General features: G+C 43.7%; 2 protein-coding genes across 4 annotated transcripts in view; both read right to left on the bottom strand.

Moving 5' to 3' along the window:
• Positions 1-104: 104 nt before the first annotated feature.
• Positions 105-14,636, bottom strand: OGG1 (8-oxoguanine DNA glycosylase). Its single transcript, XM_089517709.1, has 7 exons — positions 14,420-14,636; positions 12,623-12,996; positions 9,999-10,178; positions 8,118-8,299; positions 6,830-6,977; positions 4,470-4,519; positions 105-2,167 (listed from the first exon to the last, which is right to left on the bottom strand). The coding sequence occupies exons 1-7, from the start codon at positions 14,527-14,529 to the stop codon at positions 2,063-2,065; spliced, it is 1,149 nt and encodes a 382-aa protein (XP_089373835.1). The 5' UTR covers positions 14,530-14,636; the 3' UTR covers positions 105-2,062.
• A 1,065-nt stretch (positions 14,637-15,701) lies between these two features.
• BRPF1 (bromodomain and PHD finger containing 1) overlaps positions 15,702-21,642 on the bottom strand; it is a 29,699-nt gene continuing 23,758 nt past the window's right edge. For all 3 annotated transcript variants that reach the window (XM_089517678.1, XM_089517696.1, XM_089517687.1), the window contains exons 10-14: positions 20,816-20,963; positions 19,301-19,437; positions 19,081-19,199; positions 16,791-16,945; positions 15,702-16,563 (exon numbers count right to left, since the gene is read on the bottom strand). In XM_089517678.1, coding sequence (XP_089373804.1) covers positions 16,380-16,563; positions 16,791-16,945; positions 19,081-19,199; positions 19,301-19,437; positions 20,816-20,963 — 743 coding nt within the window. In that variant the 3' untranslated portion in view covers positions 15,702-16,379. The remainder of the gene's footprint in view (positions 16,564-16,790; positions 16,946-19,080; positions 19,200-19,300; positions 19,438-20,815; positions 20,964-21,642) is intronic.

Genomic DNA, 21,642 nt, shown 5'->3' with positions numbered 1-21,642 from the left:
AGTGGGGTGCAGCTGTAGAGACACAGTGGCTGGATCCATATTGCGTGGATTCTGAGGGATGAACAGTGCCGAAAGAAAAAGAGTCTGCAAGGACAAACCATCACTGTTTCTTATTTTATTGACATAGCACCTAGAAATAGATTAAACACTTTATAAAAGGATTAAAAATAAATAGGTCTTCTGCCCAAAGCAACTTACAGTCTAGAAATGGTCACGACAAAAGGAAGAAGATGAGGAATAGCTGTGTTTCCTGAAACCGCAGATGTTACAAAAACACAGGCCATGAGTAAGCCCAACCTCCCTTCTTTAAAAAAAATCCACTCATCTTAACAGGGAGATTCAAACACACGTTTAAGCCTCTCCCGTTGAGACTAGCAGAACTTTGATGTGGTTAGATTTGCCTACAGCATGCCTACAGTTTCAGTTACAAAATATATTTCATGATTTCATTATAGATACGTGGTATTAATGAAAAAAATTAGAAAAAAATATTAAGGGGGAAAAAGCGTCTAGGGAAAGGGTAAGCCATTGAGGTACAAGGAGTATATTGGAGAATCACATTCCAAGCAGTAGAAAAAAGCAGCAAAATAGATGCTTTTGAGATGGGCACAGGACCCCTGTGAAAGGGGGAAAACACAAATAATAAGCTACTCTTTTTTTAGCTCTTTAGGAATCGCTAAGTTCCCCCAGTGCAACTCTGGCCAAAATCTGGCAGAAGCTGACACAGAATTAAACTGGAGAACCTATAAATGCCTAGAGAAGTGTTGTCTCTAGGCCCTCCAGTGTGACTCTGTGGTCAACTTCTGGCAGAGTCGTGTTGGAGAACCAAGAGATTCCTAGAGAGAACATATTAATCAAATCCACAAAAGTCAAATCGGCAAATGTGGAGGGCCAACTGTATTATACAAAGCAAGGGTGCTTTCAGAAGATACTCCTTTGCTCACTGGAATGAGCACTACAACCTGAGAGTTACCTGTCTAACTCACCACTCCAGGTGGAAGGTACTCTTCCAGAAGATTCTCGTCATTGCTGGGCTTTGACACAACAGTAGCCAGGAAAACATCTGAACTGTCCCTGCATTGACAGTGTTGGGTAGATGATCATCTGCAGTACACAGCAACCTGGAATCAGCTAAGTCAGTCCTACTGAGTTTAGTGGGAGCTCACTTCCAGGTGAGTGCACCTAGGATTGTAGCCTTAGTCCCACTAAAAGCAATGAGATTTGAATTAGTCATTTCTGAGTTGTTCCAGAAGGCTTTGTTTGTGACTTACATTAGTGGAATCAGGACCAAAACTTCTGTTCTCCTCTGACTGGCCTAGTGGTTTATTTCCCCAAACAAACTGGTCTGTCCACATGTAGTCACGTTCCATCATATGGCAAAGGCTTTACATTTACAGAGCAGATGAACACTGTCACGGCTATACATGTATACAAACACAGACACTTGCATGTTATATAATCAGTGAAAGAGCAAGCTAGCTGTGGAATTAAGGTGTGATAATCTCTCATAACCTGAAACCATTTTCAATTTTTTTTTCAACACAACTGGTATTACAGCCTAGTTTTCTTAACATTATATAAGTTAGGTTTAATAGGCCAAATGAGTGAAGGAAATTCCTTCCTTCCTGGATCTTGGCTGAACTTCACTGGCTGCCACTGGGCCCCTTTTCTGAAGCCTGCCCCCCAGTTCCTAAACAGATGCCCCAAGTTTTGAGGAGGAGGAAATAAGCTTCTGATTGCCTTATTTAAAAACTGGCCAACAACACATTAATACTGTACCAAAAGACAAAGCAAAAGACAAAAGCGACAGGAAAAAGCATTCTATGATACGTTGCGGCTACACATCAACTTCATATCACAAGCGACCCCGATATGGGGAAAACACCCCAACAGCAAGTGGCTGAAAGAGGTGCTCCACAACACAAACCCCTCAGGCCCTCCTCAACAGCTTGGACCGTGCCCTGTTCCCAACATGGAGTTCCTCTCTGGCTCCAGCCCTGGAGAGGAAATAGTTTTCTTACTTGCCTGACACACAAGCAATACTGGGCTGTGAGAGAAGTTATTATGTCAAGGTAGAATGGCTGCTCCTGGCAACTTTGGCACAGCGGTTTTTGGCATCTGGATCTGAAGTCTCCTGGTACTTTCTTAGATCAGCACAAAAGAGAACCTGGTGAGGGAGGGAAGCGAGTCAGAATTATGAACATGATTGTAAAAAGCAGCCTGAAAATGGGATATGTGACTTGAGAAAAAATGGGATAAGTGACTTGAGAGTGCAAGAGGAAAGTTCTTCCCTGAAGAGAGAAGACCTAGACCGCTCAAGGGGGTTAAGGATTAATATTTTGCCAGCAATTTTGGGGGAAGCAAATCCCATCTTTCACTGTATATTCAATTCCCTATATGTACACAAACTAGCAGCTTCCCATAAAAGAAAATAGCCCAAGAAGCAAAAGAAGAATGGGTAACGTGTATACATACTTCACACATATATCATGCAGGGCCATCCCAAGACATTTTACTGCCTAATGGAAAGAACCACACACACACACACCATTCAGAAGTTGAATGGATTGGCAGTGGTATCTTCCATCAACATAAGCAAAAGGATAAGACATTCAACCAGCTGTTAGGGAATACAAGACAGGCTGGATGGCTCATTGGATGATGAAGAAGAGTTTGTGGGCTGCCTCTCCTGCCTCCAGCATTTGCCACCTGGCGCAGTTACCGCATTCTCCTTAATGATAGGGGGGCCTTGCACTCAGATCAGTATAAAAGAGGACTGGTAAGGCTTTGAATTCAACAACTAGAGAGCTGTGTAAGCATACATGCAGACAAACTAATTAATATACAGTGGGCCCTTGGTATCCACTGCAGTTTGGTTCTAGGATGGATACCAAAATCTGTGGATGTTCAAGTACCATTAAATACAGTGGTGTAGTAAAATGGTGTCTTATAAATAAAATGGCAAAATCAATGTTTGAATTTCAATATTTGGAACATATATTTTTGAATATTTTTAAAATGTGGATGGTTGAATCTGTAGATAAAGAATCTATGGATACAGAGACCAACTGTAACATTCACTGCCACCAAATGTACTGGTAATGACTGATGACTACTGATTTACAAGAGGGATTAGGAAGACATTTCCTCTTCTACACAAACATTACAGTGACAGTCACATGACAACCCTACCTACAACCAAGACAGAGACTCTACACACACAAAGGAACCTTGATATTTGCAATAAAATTTAAAAGCAAAATGAGAAGAGGAAAACAGGAAAAAAAATTAGGACTGTAATGTGTGTTTGCATGTGGAAAAGGGGTCAGGAATGATGAACATCGTGCAAAATGGAAAACAAAGAGGATAAAGCAAAAAGAGGAGGAAAGCAGAAGATGCAGGAAAAAGACGGAGTAAAGAAGAGGTAGATGCAGAGGGTGGAGACATTACAGTTGTATCTGCAGATTTAACCATCCACAGCTTGAAAGTATATATTTTTTAAATTTCAAAAGGCAAACCTTGATTTTGTTATTTTATATAAAGGACACTATTTTACTATGCAATTGTATAGAATGGGACTTGAAGATCTACAGATTTTGGTATCACAGGGGGTCCTGGAACCAAACCCCAGAAGATATCAAGGACCCACTGTATTTTTATTTTTTTTGAATTACAAATCCCAGAATCCCCTATCTACTTGCCATGCTAGCTAGAAAATCCTTCTACTGTTTAAATATTTCCCCTCCCTTGCTTTCTGGCCAAAACGTATCTCAAATTCAGGAAATCTTGTTAATAGCCTTGTTGGACTTTTACACAATACACTGGACAGCCAAAGTAACTAAATCCTGTTCTCTCTGACCCACCCAAGCTGTAGGAGTCTGGAATTATAGCCCCCGCCCCAAGTTAACTTTCTCAAGTGTTGGCTCTCACAAAGGAGCACACAGAATGCCCATTTTACTGGCCCATACAGAAGCAGAAGATGTTGAATGGTAGGTGAAGGCTTCAGAGCCAATGTCTCAACTGGGGAGAGCTAAGAGGGCAAAGTTGATCATACTATGGTGAAGAGGCCTTTGTGTTCTGGGTGGAAAGACCTGCTGAAGGTTCCCTGTCCATGTCCTACAAGCCAGAAACCCACATAATGAAAGAAAAGGAAATATAATGAAATTCTTAGAATGCTGAATTAACATAAGTTTCTCCACTCGGAAAATATAACTGCAGAACACACAATACAAACTAAGCCATGGGCTGGAAATGTGTGGCCCACCCAGTGTTGCACTGTAATTCCCAAGCCAAAACGGCGAGGGATGATGCAAGTTAGAGCTGCACAACATCTAGAGGGAGGAGCGTTCCCCATCACTAGAGGAAGGAGATCTAGAGGGCAGCAGCCTTATACCGTATCCCCTAGCACAAAACTGCACAAATCAGCCCATGCTGAGAGAAAATGAGGAACATCTGCATATGCCACTCACCTCTTGCGCCCATCCTGCATAAGGTCCCCATAAGCTCCGGAAGAAGTTCCCTGAAGGGAAAACAATAAAGAGAGAAGGTTTATGAGGCATTGCAGAGAAGCAAGTATGACTGTCTAGGCTGGTGGCCAGGGGACAGCTCCTCTTCCAGTGATAGCTCATGTCAAGTTTTTATATTACTATAGACCACCTGAGCCAGCATGCTGCTGTGGTTTGAGCACTGGAGTATGATACTGGAGATCAGAGTTCGTATCCTTGCTCTGGCATGGAAGCCCACTAGGCAAGTCATACTCTTTCAGCCTCAGAGGAAGGCAAACCCTTTCTGAAGCTAGAGCATGTCCAGAGGAGGGCAACCAAAATGGTGAAGGGTCTGGAAACCATGCCTTATGAGAAGAGACTTAGGGAGCTGGGTATGTTTAGCCTGGAGAAGAGAAGGCACCAAATTAGGAGGAATAGCTAATACTCCAGAGGACAGGATCAATATTCAAAATGACCTGAATAGACTAGAAAGCTGGGCCAAAGCTAACAAAATGAAATTTAACACAGAGAAATGTAAGGTACTGCACTTAGGGTGGAAAAATAAAATGCACAGGTATAGGATGGGGGACACCTGGCTGAACGAGACTACATGTGAAAGGGATCTAGGAGTCCAAGTAGACCACAAGTTGAACATGAGTCAACAGTGCAATGCGGCAGCTAAAAAGGCCAATGCAACTTTAGGCTGCATCAATAAAAGTATAGTGTCTAGATCAAGAGAAGTAATAGTGCCACTATATTCTGCTTTGGGCAGAACCCAGCTGGAATATTGTGTCCAGTTCTGGGCACCGCAATTCAAAAAGGACATTGAGAAACTGGAGCATGTCCAAAAGAGGGCAACTAAAATGGTGAAGGGTCTGGAAACCATGCCTTATGGGGAACGACTTAGGGAGCTGGGGATGTTTAGCCTGGAGAAAAGAAGGTTAAGAGGTGATATGATGGCCCTGTTTAAATATTTGAAGGGATGTCATATTGAGGAGGGAGCAAGCAAGCTTGTTTTCTGCTGCTCCAGAGAACAGGACCTGGAGTAATGGATGCAAGCTCCAGGAAAAGAGATTCCACCTCAACATTAGGAGGAACTTCCTGACAGTAAGGGCTGTTTGAAAGTGGAACACACTCCCTCAGAGTGTAGTGGAGTCTCCTTTCCTGGAGGTCTTTAAACAGAGGCTTGATGGCCATCTGTTGGGGATGCTTTGATTGAGAGTTCCTGCATGGCAAAAAATTTCTACCTAAAGAGTAACCAATATGATCAAGGGAGTGGGGAATTCCTCGTTTGGAAAAAGATTCCAACCTGTGGACCTTTCTGATGCAGAAGAGGAGGAAGAGACATGATAAGGGGTGTATAAAATTAAAATTGTATGAGAAAGTAACTAGGGAGAAGTTCTCTCTCCAGCTCAATATACTAGAACCTGGTCTCAATCATTCATCCTAAACAGTGGGAGATGAGAGACAGATAAAAAGAACTAATTCTTAGAACTAATTCAACCGTGTACAGTTAAAACTGTAATTTGGTACCATATGATGCAGCCACCAATCTGGACAGCTTTAGCAGACTAGATAAATTCATGGCGGTTGGGACTACTGATGGCTCTATGCTGCCTTCAGTGTCAGAGGCATTATGTATCTCAATTCCAACTGCCAGGGAACACATGCACAAGCACAAGGGTAATGTTGCATTTATGTCTTGCTTAAGGGATTCCCTGGAGCATTTGAGTGGTGGCTGTGAAAACAAGAGTAGGACTTTGATCTGATCCACCGTAAGGACTTTTCTGCTATTCTTACTTACTTGGCTCACACAGGCTAGAGTGCCTCATAACTCCAAGACTACTTCTATACCTTTTTTGAAAAGCAGAGCATGGTTTGTTTTCACACTAAGTGATGAACTATGTCAAGTCATAGTGAGCATACCCAGCAGCTGGGCATAACTATCTGTAACTTCCAGGGTTTTTTTTTTGGGGGGGAGAATGTCCTTATGTGGAGGAAGTCACACTGAGGCATTCACAAATGAGTAGCCCAAATGAGTGGAATTTCCACAAACTACTGAGATAACATTTAACAGAGCTTCTCTGTTTGCCAAATAAAAGACTTTTACTCGGCTTCTGCTGCTGTCCACAGAATGCATCTGTTGCACTATGGTGAATAATTCACACCATATGTGTAACACAACCCACACATGGATATGTCATTAACAGAATGCCAGCCAGGTTGAGCTAGCCCCAGTCTGGAAAAATTAGGTCTGAGGCTGAACTCTGAACCAAAATCCAGGAAGAAGCTAGGCTGCGATATGATTCATAAAAGAATAAGTGCCAACCCACAACAGCCCTCACCGATCTCTCGATGGACCCGCTCTGTCACACTCCGGGCCCCCATGCCCAGTTCTTGACCATAGTACCGCTTAGCCACCTGCCATATGTGGGTGTCCACAGGCACTGCCTCAGCCTTGTCCAGTGACATGAGACACACGCAGTCAGCCACCTGCAAGGAAAGTGGAAAAACAGCCCCCCGTGAAAATAGTCCTATGCACTATCCACCAGAGCTTGAATAATTGCTTTTTAGGGACCCAACTCTCGGAACTTTCCTGCTGGCAGAGCCAGTTCCAAAAAAGTAACTTCCCCAAACTCTGCCATCTCTACCTCCAGTAAGTCTCATGCTTACTACATTCCCCATGACAGAGATTCAAGCCATCCTACCATACAACATGGACATCACTAGGGGGTGCACACTGCACCAGGTGAACACCCTAACAGGGAGTGACATCAGTGCTTCCCAAACATCTGCCTTTTGGTAGAAACGGGCTGTGGTGTTTGCCTGCGTCCCTTTAAAACACTTAAGAGATGGTGTGAGGGAGGCAAGGCTCAAGGGGAGGAAAAATGAGAGGTCCCAGGTATTAATTTTTTTAAAAAAAAATTCAATTTTTAAACTTAATTTTTTAAATATTGAAATTTAAAGGTCTAATTTTAATTTTGCTAGTTGTTTATGCCACATCTATAACTATTCCATTCAGTGATATATGGAAATTACAGTTTATGAGTAACATTACAGTAAGACCTTTGTATCCACGGAAGATCTGTTACGGACCCTCTTGTGGTTATGAAAAAACGCAGGACCTCAAGTCCTATTGTTCCTAGTGGTGGTATGATGTGAGCGCAGCTAATAGTGTGGCTGCGTGCATGCACCGCCATTGGGGACAATGGGGTTTGCGGTCTGCAGATGCTTAAGTTCGTGGATGGCAAGCCCATGGATAGTGAGGCCCCAGTGTAGTACAAAAAACATTACTAAAGATTCTGTATGGTGTGGTATGAGAGGATGTCAATGAAAGCGGTGTGTGTGTGTGTGATACCATGAGTTATTGCACTGGATGACACCAACCCTTGTGACGCCACTGCTATACAATCTCATCTTCAAAACTACAACTATAATGATTCCCACAGACCCACATATGGCCACAGTCTCCGTCATCCAGCAGTCCCCCTCAAGGACTTACAGTTTCTAAGTATTGTTATAGCATTATTATTATTATTATTAACCTTTATTTATAAAGCGCTGTAAATTTACACAGCGCTGTACATACAATCTTTTTAATTGGACGGAGTAAAGCCTCCTCTTCCCACCCACCTTGACTCCCACACCAGGAAGGGTGCACAAGGCATGCCGAGCCTGCTCATAAGGGACGGTGCGTAGCTGCTGCAGGCCAGCCGCCCCACCGAGTGTCTTCAGAACGGCACGAGCACTTTCACTGACAAACCGTGCCCGATAACCAAAGCCCAGGTCCCTCAGCTGGGCTTCTGTGTCTGCTCCTGTAATGCAGAAGAAGATTATGATTTGGAAGAAGCATTAGTCATCATGATTATGTATTCCTGCATAGCAGGAGGTTTGATTTGATGGCCCTTGAGGTCCCTTCCAACTCTATGATTCTATGATCAAATAGGAAGAAGACATATTCAAACATCTGCAAATGTTATTTTCAGAATGAAGTGACTAATGTAACACTGCTCTAAGAACTGGTTATGTGGAAGAGTGGGAAAAATGCAGCTTACTGGTAAGCAGTTGTTACCATTGCTGCAACTGCTGCTGCTGCTACTACTATCATCAGCTGGCACTCTGTATTGGAGTTATGGATTTGTAACCTAGAATTACAGTTCCATAGCTGCACTGTATTCAGTAAGACTACATAAGGTGCTTTTACACTGTAGAAATAACAGTTTGACATCACTTTAAGCCAGTGGTTCCCAACCTTCCTAATGCCGTGACCCTTTAATACAGTTCCTCATGTTGTGGTGACCCAAATCCATGAAATTATTTTTGTTACTACTTCATAACTGTAATTAAATAGGTGTTTTCCAATGGTCTTAGGCGACCCCCATGAAAGGGTCATTCGACCCCCAAAGGGGTCCCGACCCACAGGTTGGGAACCACTGCTTTAAGCGCTGTAGCTCCATCCTATGGAATTCTGGGATTTGTAGTTTTGTAAGGTCTTTAGCTTTCTTTGCCAACAAATGCTAGTGTCTCAGAAAAACTACAAATCCCAGAATTCCATAGGATGGAGCTACAGCGCTTAAAGTGATGTCAGTGTTATTTCTATAGGTCAGATGCACTACAGCTTTACTATAAGACTATGAAAATGCCCCTCTCTGTCCAGGGTGGTTTTTATGGAGCAAGAGCTACCCGACACAATTGTTCACCACAGCTTTTCTCACTGGTGGGAGGCAGTTGGATGTTCTGTATTATCCTCCTTGTGCCCTGTTTGACAGCTAAACAGACCTCCTTTGCCTAGTCTGGCTGCAGGCTGTTAAGGTGGGCTTTTACCTTTAATGACTGTGTAGGTGAAGGAATTTCAGCAAGTGTTCTTTCTTAGCTGGTTGTGTGACCAGCAACAGCTGCTGCAATTCATAGAATCATAGAGTTGGAAAAGACTCCAAGGACCATCCAGTCCAACCCCCTGCTATGTAGGAAGTCACAATCCAAGCACCCCTTGTGACAGATGACCATCCAGCCTCTGTTTAAAAACTTCTAAAGGAGACTCCACCATTCTTCAAGGCAGCATATTCCACTGTCAAAGAGCTCTTGCCGTGAGAAACTTTCCCCTAAAATTACCCTCTTCTACACAACAATTAAAGATATAGGCAGTTTATCCAGGTTTCAATTTGAAAACACAGCACACAGGAGCACACAATCTGTCTCCTTGTGCAATGCCATTTTAAAAACCATTTCTCTTCTTTACTAGTCCTTTTCCTCTTGACAAGACACTACAAGGTGACATGAGGTTTCACTCTACAAAAAAAGTGTCAGCTCTTTTTCCTCTTTCAGTAATATTGCTTTTCTAGTGCCCTGCTTTTGCATGGTATAGAGAGAGGAGAACAGCAAGGGAATTTATTTAAGAGAAATGTTCAGCAGTATACTGGGTCCCCCACTGCTATGAATGGTTAGAAACCCTTGTTTAAGGTTTTTAGCTGGCTTTCCTCTTGATCCATGAGACCTTGTTCAGAGCATCCTCACCTGCCATTGCCTGCAAGGAGGGGAAGGCATGGTACGTCTTGGTGTCCAGCTGACAGATTCGTCGGCCAAAGGCCTGGCACAGGTGCTGGATCATGTTGGTGATGCGGGACAAATGGTTGTTGGAGGTGCAGATGAAGGAGAAGAGGCACTCCACTGGATCCTGTCGCAGCACCCGAACCCCTGAGAGGACAGAAGCAGGCAGTCAGTCAAAAACCCGGTTTACTTATAGACTTAAATATGCTGACCTTACAAATAAGCTGAGTGGAGATTACCACAAAACTGACAGTGCTCAGCATTCTGGACAGTGTGCATTCTGCAAGTGCATGGAATTTGTTAAGAGGCAAAGAATTCTGTCTAAGTTACATCAACAACCTCAAAACATATACATACAGTGGGCCCTGGGAATCCACTGGGGCCTGGTTCCAGGACCCACCATAGATGCCAAAATCTATGGATGCTCAAGTTCCATTATTATTATTATTATTATTATTATTATTATTATTATTAACCTTTATTTATAAAGCGCTGTAAATTTACACAGCGCTGTACATACAATCTTTTTAATTGGATGGTTCCCTGCCCTCAGGCTTACAATCTAAAAAGACACGACACAGAAGGAGAAGGGAATGGTGGTGGGGAAGGGGCCTGTCTAGTAAGATAATACATATAAAATACATAGCAATACAGGAAATGATTCAATAAAACAGACAACAAAAGAACATCAAATAGCAAGTGACAATTATGCAATGCCTGGGAACGCTTCTTGAACAGGATGGTCTTCAGCTCCGTTTTGAAGCTAATTAAGGAAGTGATGGCTCTTGCTCGCGGGGGAAGAAGGTTCCAGGAGTGAGGGGCAGCAAGTGAAAAGGGGCGAATCCGAGATGGGGCAGAGGAAATCCTGGGCTGGGACAGCAGACCTTGACTACCAGAACGGAGGGCCCTAGTGGGAAGGTGAGGGGAAATAACGTCTGATAAGTAGGGAGGGGCCAGCCCATGGAGGGCTTTAAACGTTGACAGCAGGAGCTTACACTGAATGCGGAAAGGGAGTGGGAGCCAGTGAAGGGATGCCAACACAGGAGAGATGTGGTCAGAGCGGTGGGTGGATGTGATAATGCGTGCAGCTGAATGCTGGACAGAAATTAAAGGATGGAGGTGAGAGAGAGGAAGCCCAGCCAGGAGGATGTTGCAGTAATCGCGTCGTGAGACCACTAGGGCATGGACCAGGATCTTGGCAGTAGAGGAGGAGAGATATGGTTGGATTTTGGTAATATTGTATAAAAAGAATCTACAAGCCTTGGCTGTGGTCTGGATCTGAGGGATACACGACAGAGAAGAATCAAAGATAAAACCAAGACTGCGGGCTTGCTGGACTGGTTGAATAGAAATGTTGTCCACAGAGATAGAAAAGGAGTGTTGAAGGGTGGGCTTAGGAGGAAAGACAAGAAGCGCCGTCTTGGACATGTTGAGCTTCAAACGCCGATGGCGCATCCACTGCGAGACAGCTGTGAGACATGATGAAACTTGCTGTTCAAGCCTTGGAGAAAGGTCGGGGGTGGAAAGATACAACTGGGTGTCATCGGCATACAGATGGTAGGAAAAACCAAAAGAGCTAATGAGTTTACCTAAGGACAGTGTGTAGAGAGAAAACAGAAGGGGACCCAGAACAGAGCCCTGGGGAACTCCAACAGATAAGGGAACAGGAGATGAAGTCTGACCTCCTGCAACCACTGCAAAAGATCAGTCTGACAAATAAGATCGAAACCAGTCGAGAACAGAGTCTGAGAACCCAAGGTCAGAAAGTATATCCACTAGAAGACAGTGATCAACGGTGTCAAAGGCTGCAGACAGATCAAGAAGGATGAGAACAGAGTATAGGCCATTAGCCATTAGGATTTTACTATGCCATTAAATACAGTGGCATAGTAAAATCCTACTGCCATAGTAAAAGTCCCAGTGCCACTCCTGAAACCTGCCTGGGAACTTGATGGCTACTTCCTAGAAGTGCAAGCAACACAAGGCCATCCCTGATACAATACAGATAAATTTATGTGTAGCTGGAAATAGTCTTGGCAAAACCAAGGTTTCCTTTTTGGAATTTATATATTTTTAAAATATTTCAAGTCATGGATGGTTGAATCTGTGGATAAGGCATCTGTGGTTATGGAGGGCTGACTGTACCTAGTCCCTAGTATTACTTAATAAGCTGGAAAATGTACAGGCAACACATGATGCAAAATCAGAACGAATCTCCTTTGGAGGAGCAAAGGGAGAGTGAGTAGGATTGTTGGTGATAGAAGGTAGGGATTGAGATCCTTACTTGTGGAATCTGATCAGCAGAACATTTTCATGCATTCAGAAGTCTTGCAAATAGTTGGCATGCAGGTCATGGAATCCATCTTTTCTTGGTGCTGCATTAAAGTGACTTTACCAGTTTTCTTGACTTTTCAAGTGTACACTGGTAGCTAGAAGGACTTGGCAAAGTCCTCTGAACAAATCTTGCCAAGAAAACCTTGTGATAGTTTCACCTTACAATTGCCATAAGTTGGAAACAAGCTGAAGGTACACAACAACAACTGATTCCATTTATCAAGGCTTCAAGTTCCAGCGCCATCCCTGAAACCTACCTGGGAACTTGATAGCTACTTCCCGGAAGTGTGAATCAACGTAAGACCATCCCTGGTACAATGCAGATAAATTTACGTGTAGCTGGAAATAGTCCTGGAGGATCTGGGAGGGAGTCAAGCCCTCCATTCCCCGGATTAGTTCTCCAGACAAATGGCTGCCTGAGCGCTCACTGGTTCCAGCACGGCTCCCATCAGGCGGTGTCTGCTTCTTCCCTTTCTTTAGCGGGGGCTCAGAAAGGGCCTCTTCTTCTCGGTTTCCTTCCTCCTTCTCTTCATCATGCAGGGTGTACCACAGCTGTTCCTCTGACTGGGTAAGGGTCCAAACACGACCTGCCAGAACTCCCGTCCAGTAACCTGGGCTGGTTTCAGACCACCTGGGAGAAAGACATGCCTGTTTAACAGAAGGTACAAACCAACTAGAATTCTCAGGACTGTTTTCTGCTGCTCCAGAGACTAGGACCTGGAGCAATGGATGCAAGCTCCAGGAAAAGAGATTCCACCTCAACATTAGGAGGAACTTCCTGACAGTAAGGGCTGTTTGACAGTGGAACACACTCTTTCCTCGGAGTGTAGTGGAGTCTCCTTCCTTGGAGGTCTTTAAGCAGAGGCTGGATGGCCATCTGTCAGGGATGCTTTGATTCAGATTTCCTGCATGGCAGAATGGGGTTAGACTGGATGGCCCTTGTGGTCTCCTCCAACTCTATGATTCTATGACCACATCTCAAATGAGTTGATTTTCCTCCTATCTTCTTTCTTGGCTGTCCAGCTCTCACATCCATACATGGTAACAGGGACCACAATGGCTTCTATGATCCCCACTTTTGTGCTCAGTTCTATGTCTTTGCACTTTAGGATCTTTCCTAGTTCTTTCATAGCCACCCTCCCCATTCTTAACCTTCTTCTGATTTCCTGACTGCAATCCCCGTTTCTATCAATGTTTGATCCCAGGTATGGGAATCCCTTTACTGTTTCTATTTCTTCATTGTTTTCTAGGCTGAATGTGTGTAAGTTCTCTGTGGTCATTATTTTTGTTTTCTTTATGTCCAATAGCAAGCCCATTATATAAATACTGGTATAAATGTATAAATACACTAGTATAAATATAAATCCATGTTTCTCAGTACTGCTAAAAAATGGAAGGCCTGTTGAAATTCCTCCTGGACAGAAGACGGAAATGGAGGATACCTTTGGGTTGAAGGAGAATGCCTTTGGTTACCCTGAATGGGAGGCCCTGCCTTGGCAAAAAGGTGGACGTCCCTTGTCACCCTGCCCTAACCACAAAGGAGGACAAATGTAGGGCATTCCTCGGGGTAAAAAAATGTAGGACACTCACAAATAAAACATAAGAACAGAAGGATAAATATAAATTCATGCCTAGGGTCACCCTGAATGGAGGACACGTCCTAGAAAAAAGGAGGATGCCTCTGGTTCCCCTGAATGGAGGACGTCCCTAGCCACCCAGTCCTAACCACAAAGGAGGACAAATGTAGGACATTCATGAAGAGGGAAAATGTAGGATACATGTATAAATATAAACCCAAGCTTCCTCAAAATGGAGGCCATTTGGGAATCCCTATTGGAGAGAAGGAGGCTGAGATGGAGGACATCATGTCCTCCATCCCCAAAGAAAGGCCGGGGACGTGGCCAAAGGGGTGAGGGGGAGAGAAGGGGGCAAGGGCTGTCCCTTGGTGGGGTCCCTAGTCTGGGGCCACTGGAGGCCACTGGAAGCAGGAGTCCCTGCAGAGGCAGGCGCTGCTGTTCCCGAAGGGCGCCGCCAGGGGGCGCTGAGCCACTCACCGGAAGGTCTGCCCGCCGCACAGCACCAGGTCGAGGCGGAGTTCGGCGCGAGGGCAAGGCAGGGACCGCCAGGGGGCGCAGCGGGGCAGCGGGGCAGGGCGAGGGTTCATCGCGTCCTAGGGCTCTGGGGCTCCTGCTTCGGCTCTGGCGCCAGGTCTGCCGCTCTGCGAACGCCAGATCACCATAGAGAGAGAGGGAGAGAGGGGCCCCGCTGAACTTGGAGGAGGGATCGCGGCGCAGGAGTAGACGAGGGGGTCTGGCCTCTCTAGGCCGGAAGGGAGAGCACTCTGTGGTCAGGCAGGGCGGAAGTACTGGCAGTATGGGCGCCGGAAGTGGCCCTTTCCAAGCCTAAGGGGGGGGGGGTAAAAAAAAAGAGACAAGGCCTCCGAAATGGAGGACGGGGTGTGTGTGTGTGTGTGTGTGTAGTGGGATGTGTCCCTTTGGTTGAAAGCCCCTCTTTGGTTTGCCTTATTTATTTCATTCTTTAAAATTATTTTTATTTAATTATTATTATTTAATTTATTATTATTATTGGTCCCGGGGGCGCCTTATTTATTTATTTCATTTTAAAAATTATTTATTATTTAATTTATTATTATTATTATTATTATTATTATTATTAGTCCCGGGGGCGCCTTATTTATTTATTTCATTTTAAAAATTATTTATTATTTTATTTTTTATCAATAATAATAATAATAATATGATTTATTTATAGCCCGCCTTTTCTCAAGGAATCAAGGCGGGTTACAACATCTTAAAAACCATACAATGCAATAAAGTATCAGTTACCATTAAAACAAGTTCCCCCCAACCCAATTAAAAACTATAATTAAAAAAACACTACAATAAACAAGAACAAATATAATAAAGGACAAATCGGGGCAGGATAGTCTATGTTTGCAGGGCAAACAGGTCACTTGCTGAGGGAGGGTGTGATTTCATTTTTAATCTTATTATTTTTAATTGTATTATTTTTTGTCAATTATTATTATTATTAGTATTATTATTATTATTATTGATCCTGGGGCATATTTATTTATTTCATCACACTTTCTGCATCTCTCTTCCAAAATGTAGCTCAGAGAATTGCTAGCAGTGGTGCTAATGCTGGTATTAGGGATAATGGAATTGGCTTTGCAACTTTACAGCTAGCAGCTTGTCTTCACACCAAGAATGGACATCAGTGCAGAATAAGCACAAGACATTTACATGGAACAATGCACTTCCTATACCTTTCTGATAACAAAAGAAGAGGAACAGGCACAATTGGTTCTGAAAGGCCATTTTTATTTTCTAAGAATCAATAGAGATCTTCTTCCTCCAAAATAAATACAAGTACAAATGCCCACCCGGCTGCAGCAGAAAGAAGAGCCGGGTTCCTACGAGGGGGGAGGGTCAGGCAGAGCCAGTTTCCAAAAAGCTATAGTATCAAAATGTGCGAGTGAGAAGACAGCGGCCCTGCTCTGCAGAGTGTCGGTAGGGCTGGGCCAAGGAAAGGCGGATGGATCTGGATCAGTTGCTACGATGCAAGGAAACTGAGGATAGGGGGTCCAGGTTCTGTATGTGCAGGTATGTGTATTGAGCAGCCCAAATAATTTACATTCTCCCACTATTGTACAGTATTTTACAAAGGCCTAGAGCCTGAGGACCCAGACAGCAGGGTCTTGTCCTTGGGAGCAACACAGGCAGCTGGGTCTTGCTCATGCAGCTGGTCAGGGCAATTCCAGGCATAAAATAAGGAAGGGCAGGCTGGCACAAGAGGTAGGCTTGCCCCCGTGGAGGGCACAGTGCTCTATAGGTGTGCCTAGCACACTGGAGGGACCACTGAGTGCGCTGCACATGCTCCCGCAACCTGGCCAAGGGCCAAGGTTTTCTCAAGGCTGGAGCTCCTTGCTCCCCTCTCCCGTACAGTCCAGCTGCACTGAGCGGGCACCCAGGGCGGAAGCCCCTCTGAGGGTCAGTCACTCTCGCTGGAGTCGCTGCTCTGCTCTCCTTGCACCTTGTTGCGGTGCTGCATGGCACGGTGGTAGGCAATCTGGACAGACTTGCGGATGTTGGACTTGCGCCCTTCCAGCATTTTCTCCTTATCCAGGTCCTGGTTCACACCCAGGGGCACAAGTTTGGTGCGGGGCAACCACTGCCTGCATAATAAGAACATAAGAATGAAACAACCAACCAAGACTCAAAAGGGGTCACCATCTCTCCTAGAAGGAGCAGACATCTCCCGTTCCAGACTCCCACCCGAAAATCCTACATTAGCTCTGCAGTTTTGTTGCCAGGTATTACTGGTCTGGCTGTGCCTTCACTTGGCAACTCCATTCATACAGCCTGCAATGATGGACAAAGCCACATGAAGCTCATTCCTTACCAAGTACGCTTGTTGTCAAAGAAGAGGACTAGGTAGAGATGTTCCCGTGCTTCCTGAGTCATCTGTTCTCCCAGCTTCAGCACCTCCAAAGGAGGCACAGGGATGGGGACACCATGGTGGAACATTCCTTCCCGTGGCATCTTAGGATCAATGATCTGCCAAGAGCAGGAGGGCAAAGATCAGACACCAGCTATATGGAGAGCAGTGCAGATAAAAACACAAAAGCAAGACAAGACAGAAAGCAGATAACAGACAGGGTATTTGCAGGGGGAATGAGATGTGTCATTCTGTTTAACATTGGGCAGCTCAGTTCAAGTCCCACTCTGACTGTGATGCTCACTAGATGCCCTCGCACAGTTCAGTGTGTTTCAGCCTTAACCTGTAAATCATATGAACAATTCAAAGAGCTGGTTATGACCTATGAAGCTCTATGAGGCTCAGATCCATGCTATCTGAGAGACTGTGTCTTCCCATGAGCTTGCCTGAGCAATAAGATCTTCCGAGAAGACTCCATTCTCTATTCCACTATGTTCACAAGCACATTTGGTGGGAACATGGGAGACAGCTTTCTCTGTGGTGCTCCTAGACTCTGAGACTCCCTTTCTAAGATGGTTCCTTCTTTATTGTCTTTTCAGGAGTGGTTGAAGACCTTCTGATTCCAACAAGCTTTTGGGAACTGATTGTTGAAAACAGAAAGGATTTTTCTGGTAATGTACTATTTTGAATCTTTGTTTTAAAGTAATATATTAAATAGTTTTAATTCTGTTTTTTAGTCTGATACTGTGGGCCTTCAAGGAAAATGACCTTTTTGTATGAACAATTGGAGTTGTTTGTCTCCTGCAAATGTGCTGGGGATATAGAATTAAGGGCCCAATTCACACTACGGAAATAAACCGGTGTGGAACTGGTTTATTTCCGTGAAGTTCACACTTGCCACAACTGCACTCAGTGCAGTTTGGGGGGGAGGGAGCAAAAAGCCCACTTAAATTGGAGCATTTGGCACCGGACCCCTTAGCAGTTATTCTTTTAAGAGCCACAATGATCTGCATCTTTGGTAGTTTGACCATGCTATTGAATCAGATCGTGCTGTATCGTTCCTGGAAATGGAGGCGCGTCCACTTTAAATAGATACAGTGGCAAATGTGAACAGCAACAGGGTTAACATGGCATGGAGAGATTCAATCATGGTAAAGGTAGTAGGAACACTGAACTGATTCTGAATCGGTTCTGAATTGGCACGGAGATGTGAATCTCTTCAGTTAAAAAAAGAAATGTGAATGACCACAGGGTTTGCAAAACTCTTTAGCTATTTGGGATTCTTTTTCCATCCGTAAAACCGGTTTTCATCCCTCGTAAGTGCACAAACTTCACAAAGGTTATAAAATCTTTGCCAAGTGTAACAAAAGAGTTGGAATTCTACAACCATGAAACCCAAATTTTGTGTTTAGAACTAAGTAATAATGTTGGTAACATTTAACTTTCCGATTAATACCATCTTTGTGCTAGAAGTGTTGATTACACAAGCTATGTCCTTTTATACTGTTACACTGTACAGTTGCACAACTGGGGATATGAAGATGAAGGAGTTGAAATCTTGAATCTGCCATAGACTAGTGAAGGAATCAGTAAAGGGCAATGGCATACAAGAGTAGGATAAGGAGAGGCAGTGTGGTATAGTGGTTTGAGTGCTGGGCTGGGACTCTTAGAGACTAAGGTTTGAACCTCCACGCAGCCAGAGAAACCAATTGGGTGTGGGCAAGTCACAGTCTCTCAGCATTAGGAGGAGGCAAAGGCAAACCTCTGAATAAATCTTGCCATAAAAACCCAATGTTAATGTTTCCATACGTTAGAGTTGACTTGCAAGTACATAACAACAACAGCAGCAACAAGAAACACAAGAAGGAAAGACACAGATGTGTTACAGTGGAGATGTTCCATACTTTTACTCACACACTAAAAAAGAAAAATCCCCCTTTTAAACTTCCCTCTCTCCACAACATTTAGAAAACCTTACTTTTAACATTAAAAACATTCTGTTTCTACTTATGTGATTTACAATGGCGTTTATTCAATGATCACTGACTCATACTTTTTCATATTCTTTATTATTTGCCTTCAATTACCCTGGTCTTGGTTTTGTATCCAAACTACTCTTCGCTTATTCCTAAACGCGTATTCTGCTTTCTAGCAGCGACCTCACAAGGTTCTACAACACCAAGATCTCCCCTGGATGTGTCTCTCTGGGCCTTACATATGTGGTGTATATATGCAAATATATCCATAAACTCACCAGTGCTGGATAAGATGGGTAACCCCGGCATTTGGCCCACACAAGATCCAGGGCATCCAGAGGGGAGTCCTCATCCTCAGACAACCAGCCAGCTGATCGGCTGATGCTTTTCCGTACCACTGCACAAAGACACAAGGAGAACGCCAAAGAGTTGTAGCCATCCTTGTCCCCAATCCATCCTCAAATAAGAAACCAGAGGAAATGGTACCATGATACTCACTGCCATGACCCACTCCTCGGCCAGTTCCCACCGAGTAGGATTCATTTTCTGTTCCCGATGAGTCTTCACTGCTGTCCTCTGGGAAATTCACACGGGAGAAAGAGGGCTTCCCTCTCCCTTGTTTGGAAGGAGTCGTGCTAAGTGGAAGGAAACAGAATTAATATCTACTTTCCAGATAGCACTTTCTCCAGAAAGCTAGATACAGTATATCCACAGTAAAATGTTTATATCTGAAGCTGTAAAAGGAAGGATAAACTATATACTGTACTGAGAGAAGTCCAGGAGAAATGAGGTGATGAGAACATGGCAGAATTTTACCCTATTAGTTGCTAGAAGCATACTTGCCATTAAATCTTTGGGCAGACAAAGCTAACAAAAAGCAATCAGATCTCAGATTCTCCCAAGATTGTTATGAAACCATTTAAGGAAATGAGGTGAAAACAAAAAGAGCCCTCCTGGATAGGAGCCAAGGTCTATATTTAGTCCAGTATCTTCTTTCCCACAGTGGCAAACTAAATGCAGATGAGAAGCCTTCTGATGGTATTCCACCCAAACAACTGGATATTTAAAGGCACATTAAGTCAATCCTGGAGGTATCAGATATCCATCATGATTTGTAGCCATTCCTTCATGAATTTATCCAGTCCCCTTTTAAAAGTACACCATCTGGCATTCAATCACCAAGATCATTTTAATCATTTCTCAGGAAATTTGTTAAAGCCATTTACTAGCTTATTCTTCTTTGGCCAGAAATGCACAATATGACTAGAGATGTGGCTAATTTTGCTTTAGGCATATCATATCTGAGGCATACAGATCCATATGTGTGTGTGTGTGCATGCACTCATGTGTGTGTGTGTGTGTGTACATGTTACAATCTTCTGGCAGGGGTAATTTTGTGTCTTAAGATGAGCTTATCTCTAATGATGTAGTGCAACAAATACACTTGACCAAAACACTTCTTCAGTTAAATTATTTCTTGTTAGTAAAGTCCCTCAGGTGTGACCAGTTCTGATCTAGGTAAAAAATACTTGTGACTTATGGATTTGTGTGTGTGGCATTGTTTAACTTTGTCAACAAGGAAAAGCACAGATTTCAAACTTGCCACCTGAGGAATCCCTTGTCTGGCTCTATCTGGCCACTCCTATCTGCTCTGGGATCTCTTATCTAGGACTAGGCATTAAAAGGACACAGTGTCATGACTCTTGTGTTGGACTAGAAAGAATGTAACTGCCCAAGGCTGTTTTTGAGGGGTTTGCCTTTTGAAAAAAGTGCCAACCCACACCCCTTGTGATCTAGGTCTTCTGCTGTTCTAAGTCCAGGAGGGGCCTTTTTAAACCAGGGAGTAAATTCATATTTCTCCTGAGCCTGAGAAAAAGGAATGTGGAAGGAATTTTTAGCAATTTTTTTAAAAAGTAAAATTAGGGTGGAGACATGAAGCCTGCTGAAGTCTATTAAACAGTGTGCGCAGCCCTCAGATCTTTGCCAGCACCCACCCCTGTCCTGTGTTACTACCTGGTGCGGTCAGATGCAGCACTGCTGCTGCTAGTGCTGCTTGACTCTGAGTCAGAACTGCTGCGAGGGAGGTTGTAGTCACTGCGATAAACGAGGAAACTCTTCTTAACAGGCTGGTTGGCACTGCTGAAGCCATTAGCTGGCAAGTCTGGAAAGAGACAGAAAAATAACCAGACAAAGCAGAGCTCAGGCTCCATTCTTGAGTCTTGCAGTTCAACTCTCCATTTGGCAGAGAAGCCAACATCTGGCCAACAATCACTGTAAAAGTTAGAAAGCTGGATTGCAATACAAATGCACTTACTGCATACAACACAAAATCTATAAAAACTTTAGTTTAAAAAGGATACTTCTAGCTTTCTATTCTGACTTCTTAGAGCAAATATTTTGAAAAAAAGTTAAAACTTTGTTGCTGTGTTGGACCAGAAAGGGCACTGGGTTTTTAAAGGATGTTTTCACTTTTTTGTATCTCTTTATTGTTTTTAGTGTAAAAAACTAACATGGCTACCCCTAGCATTTTTTCATCTTTCAAAAGTATCTGTGACTCTCAACAAGATACTTCTGGCCCCTCTGCTTCCCATTATTCCCAGAATCCCTTGTTCTCTTTTTACCATTGTTGCTCTTTTACTCCTTTGTTAAGTGAGACAAAATGTCTGATCTTAAAAAGCAATATTCTTTTTAACTATTGGTTACATACTCTTCCTGATACTGACCTAATCCTGCAGGCACAAGCCAATGAAAACGGTTTGCATAGTGTAAAATTGCTCTCTTGCACAGCTGCAGGATTCTCAGAAAGTCAGTCCTCTGAGATAGATGTACCTCCCATATAC

The sequence above is a fragment of the Sceloporus occidentalis genome, unplaced genomic scaffold, assembly GCF_023333645.1.
Source record: "Sceloporus occidentalis isolate IW3139 unplaced genomic scaffold, rSceOcc1.0.p SCAF_1, whole genome shotgun sequence".
NCBI classification, from domain to species: domain Eukaryota; kingdom Metazoa; phylum Chordata; class Lepidosauria; order Squamata; family Phrynosomatidae; genus Sceloporus; species Sceloporus occidentalis.
This window is presented reverse-complemented; position numbering and strand designations above follow the sequence as displayed.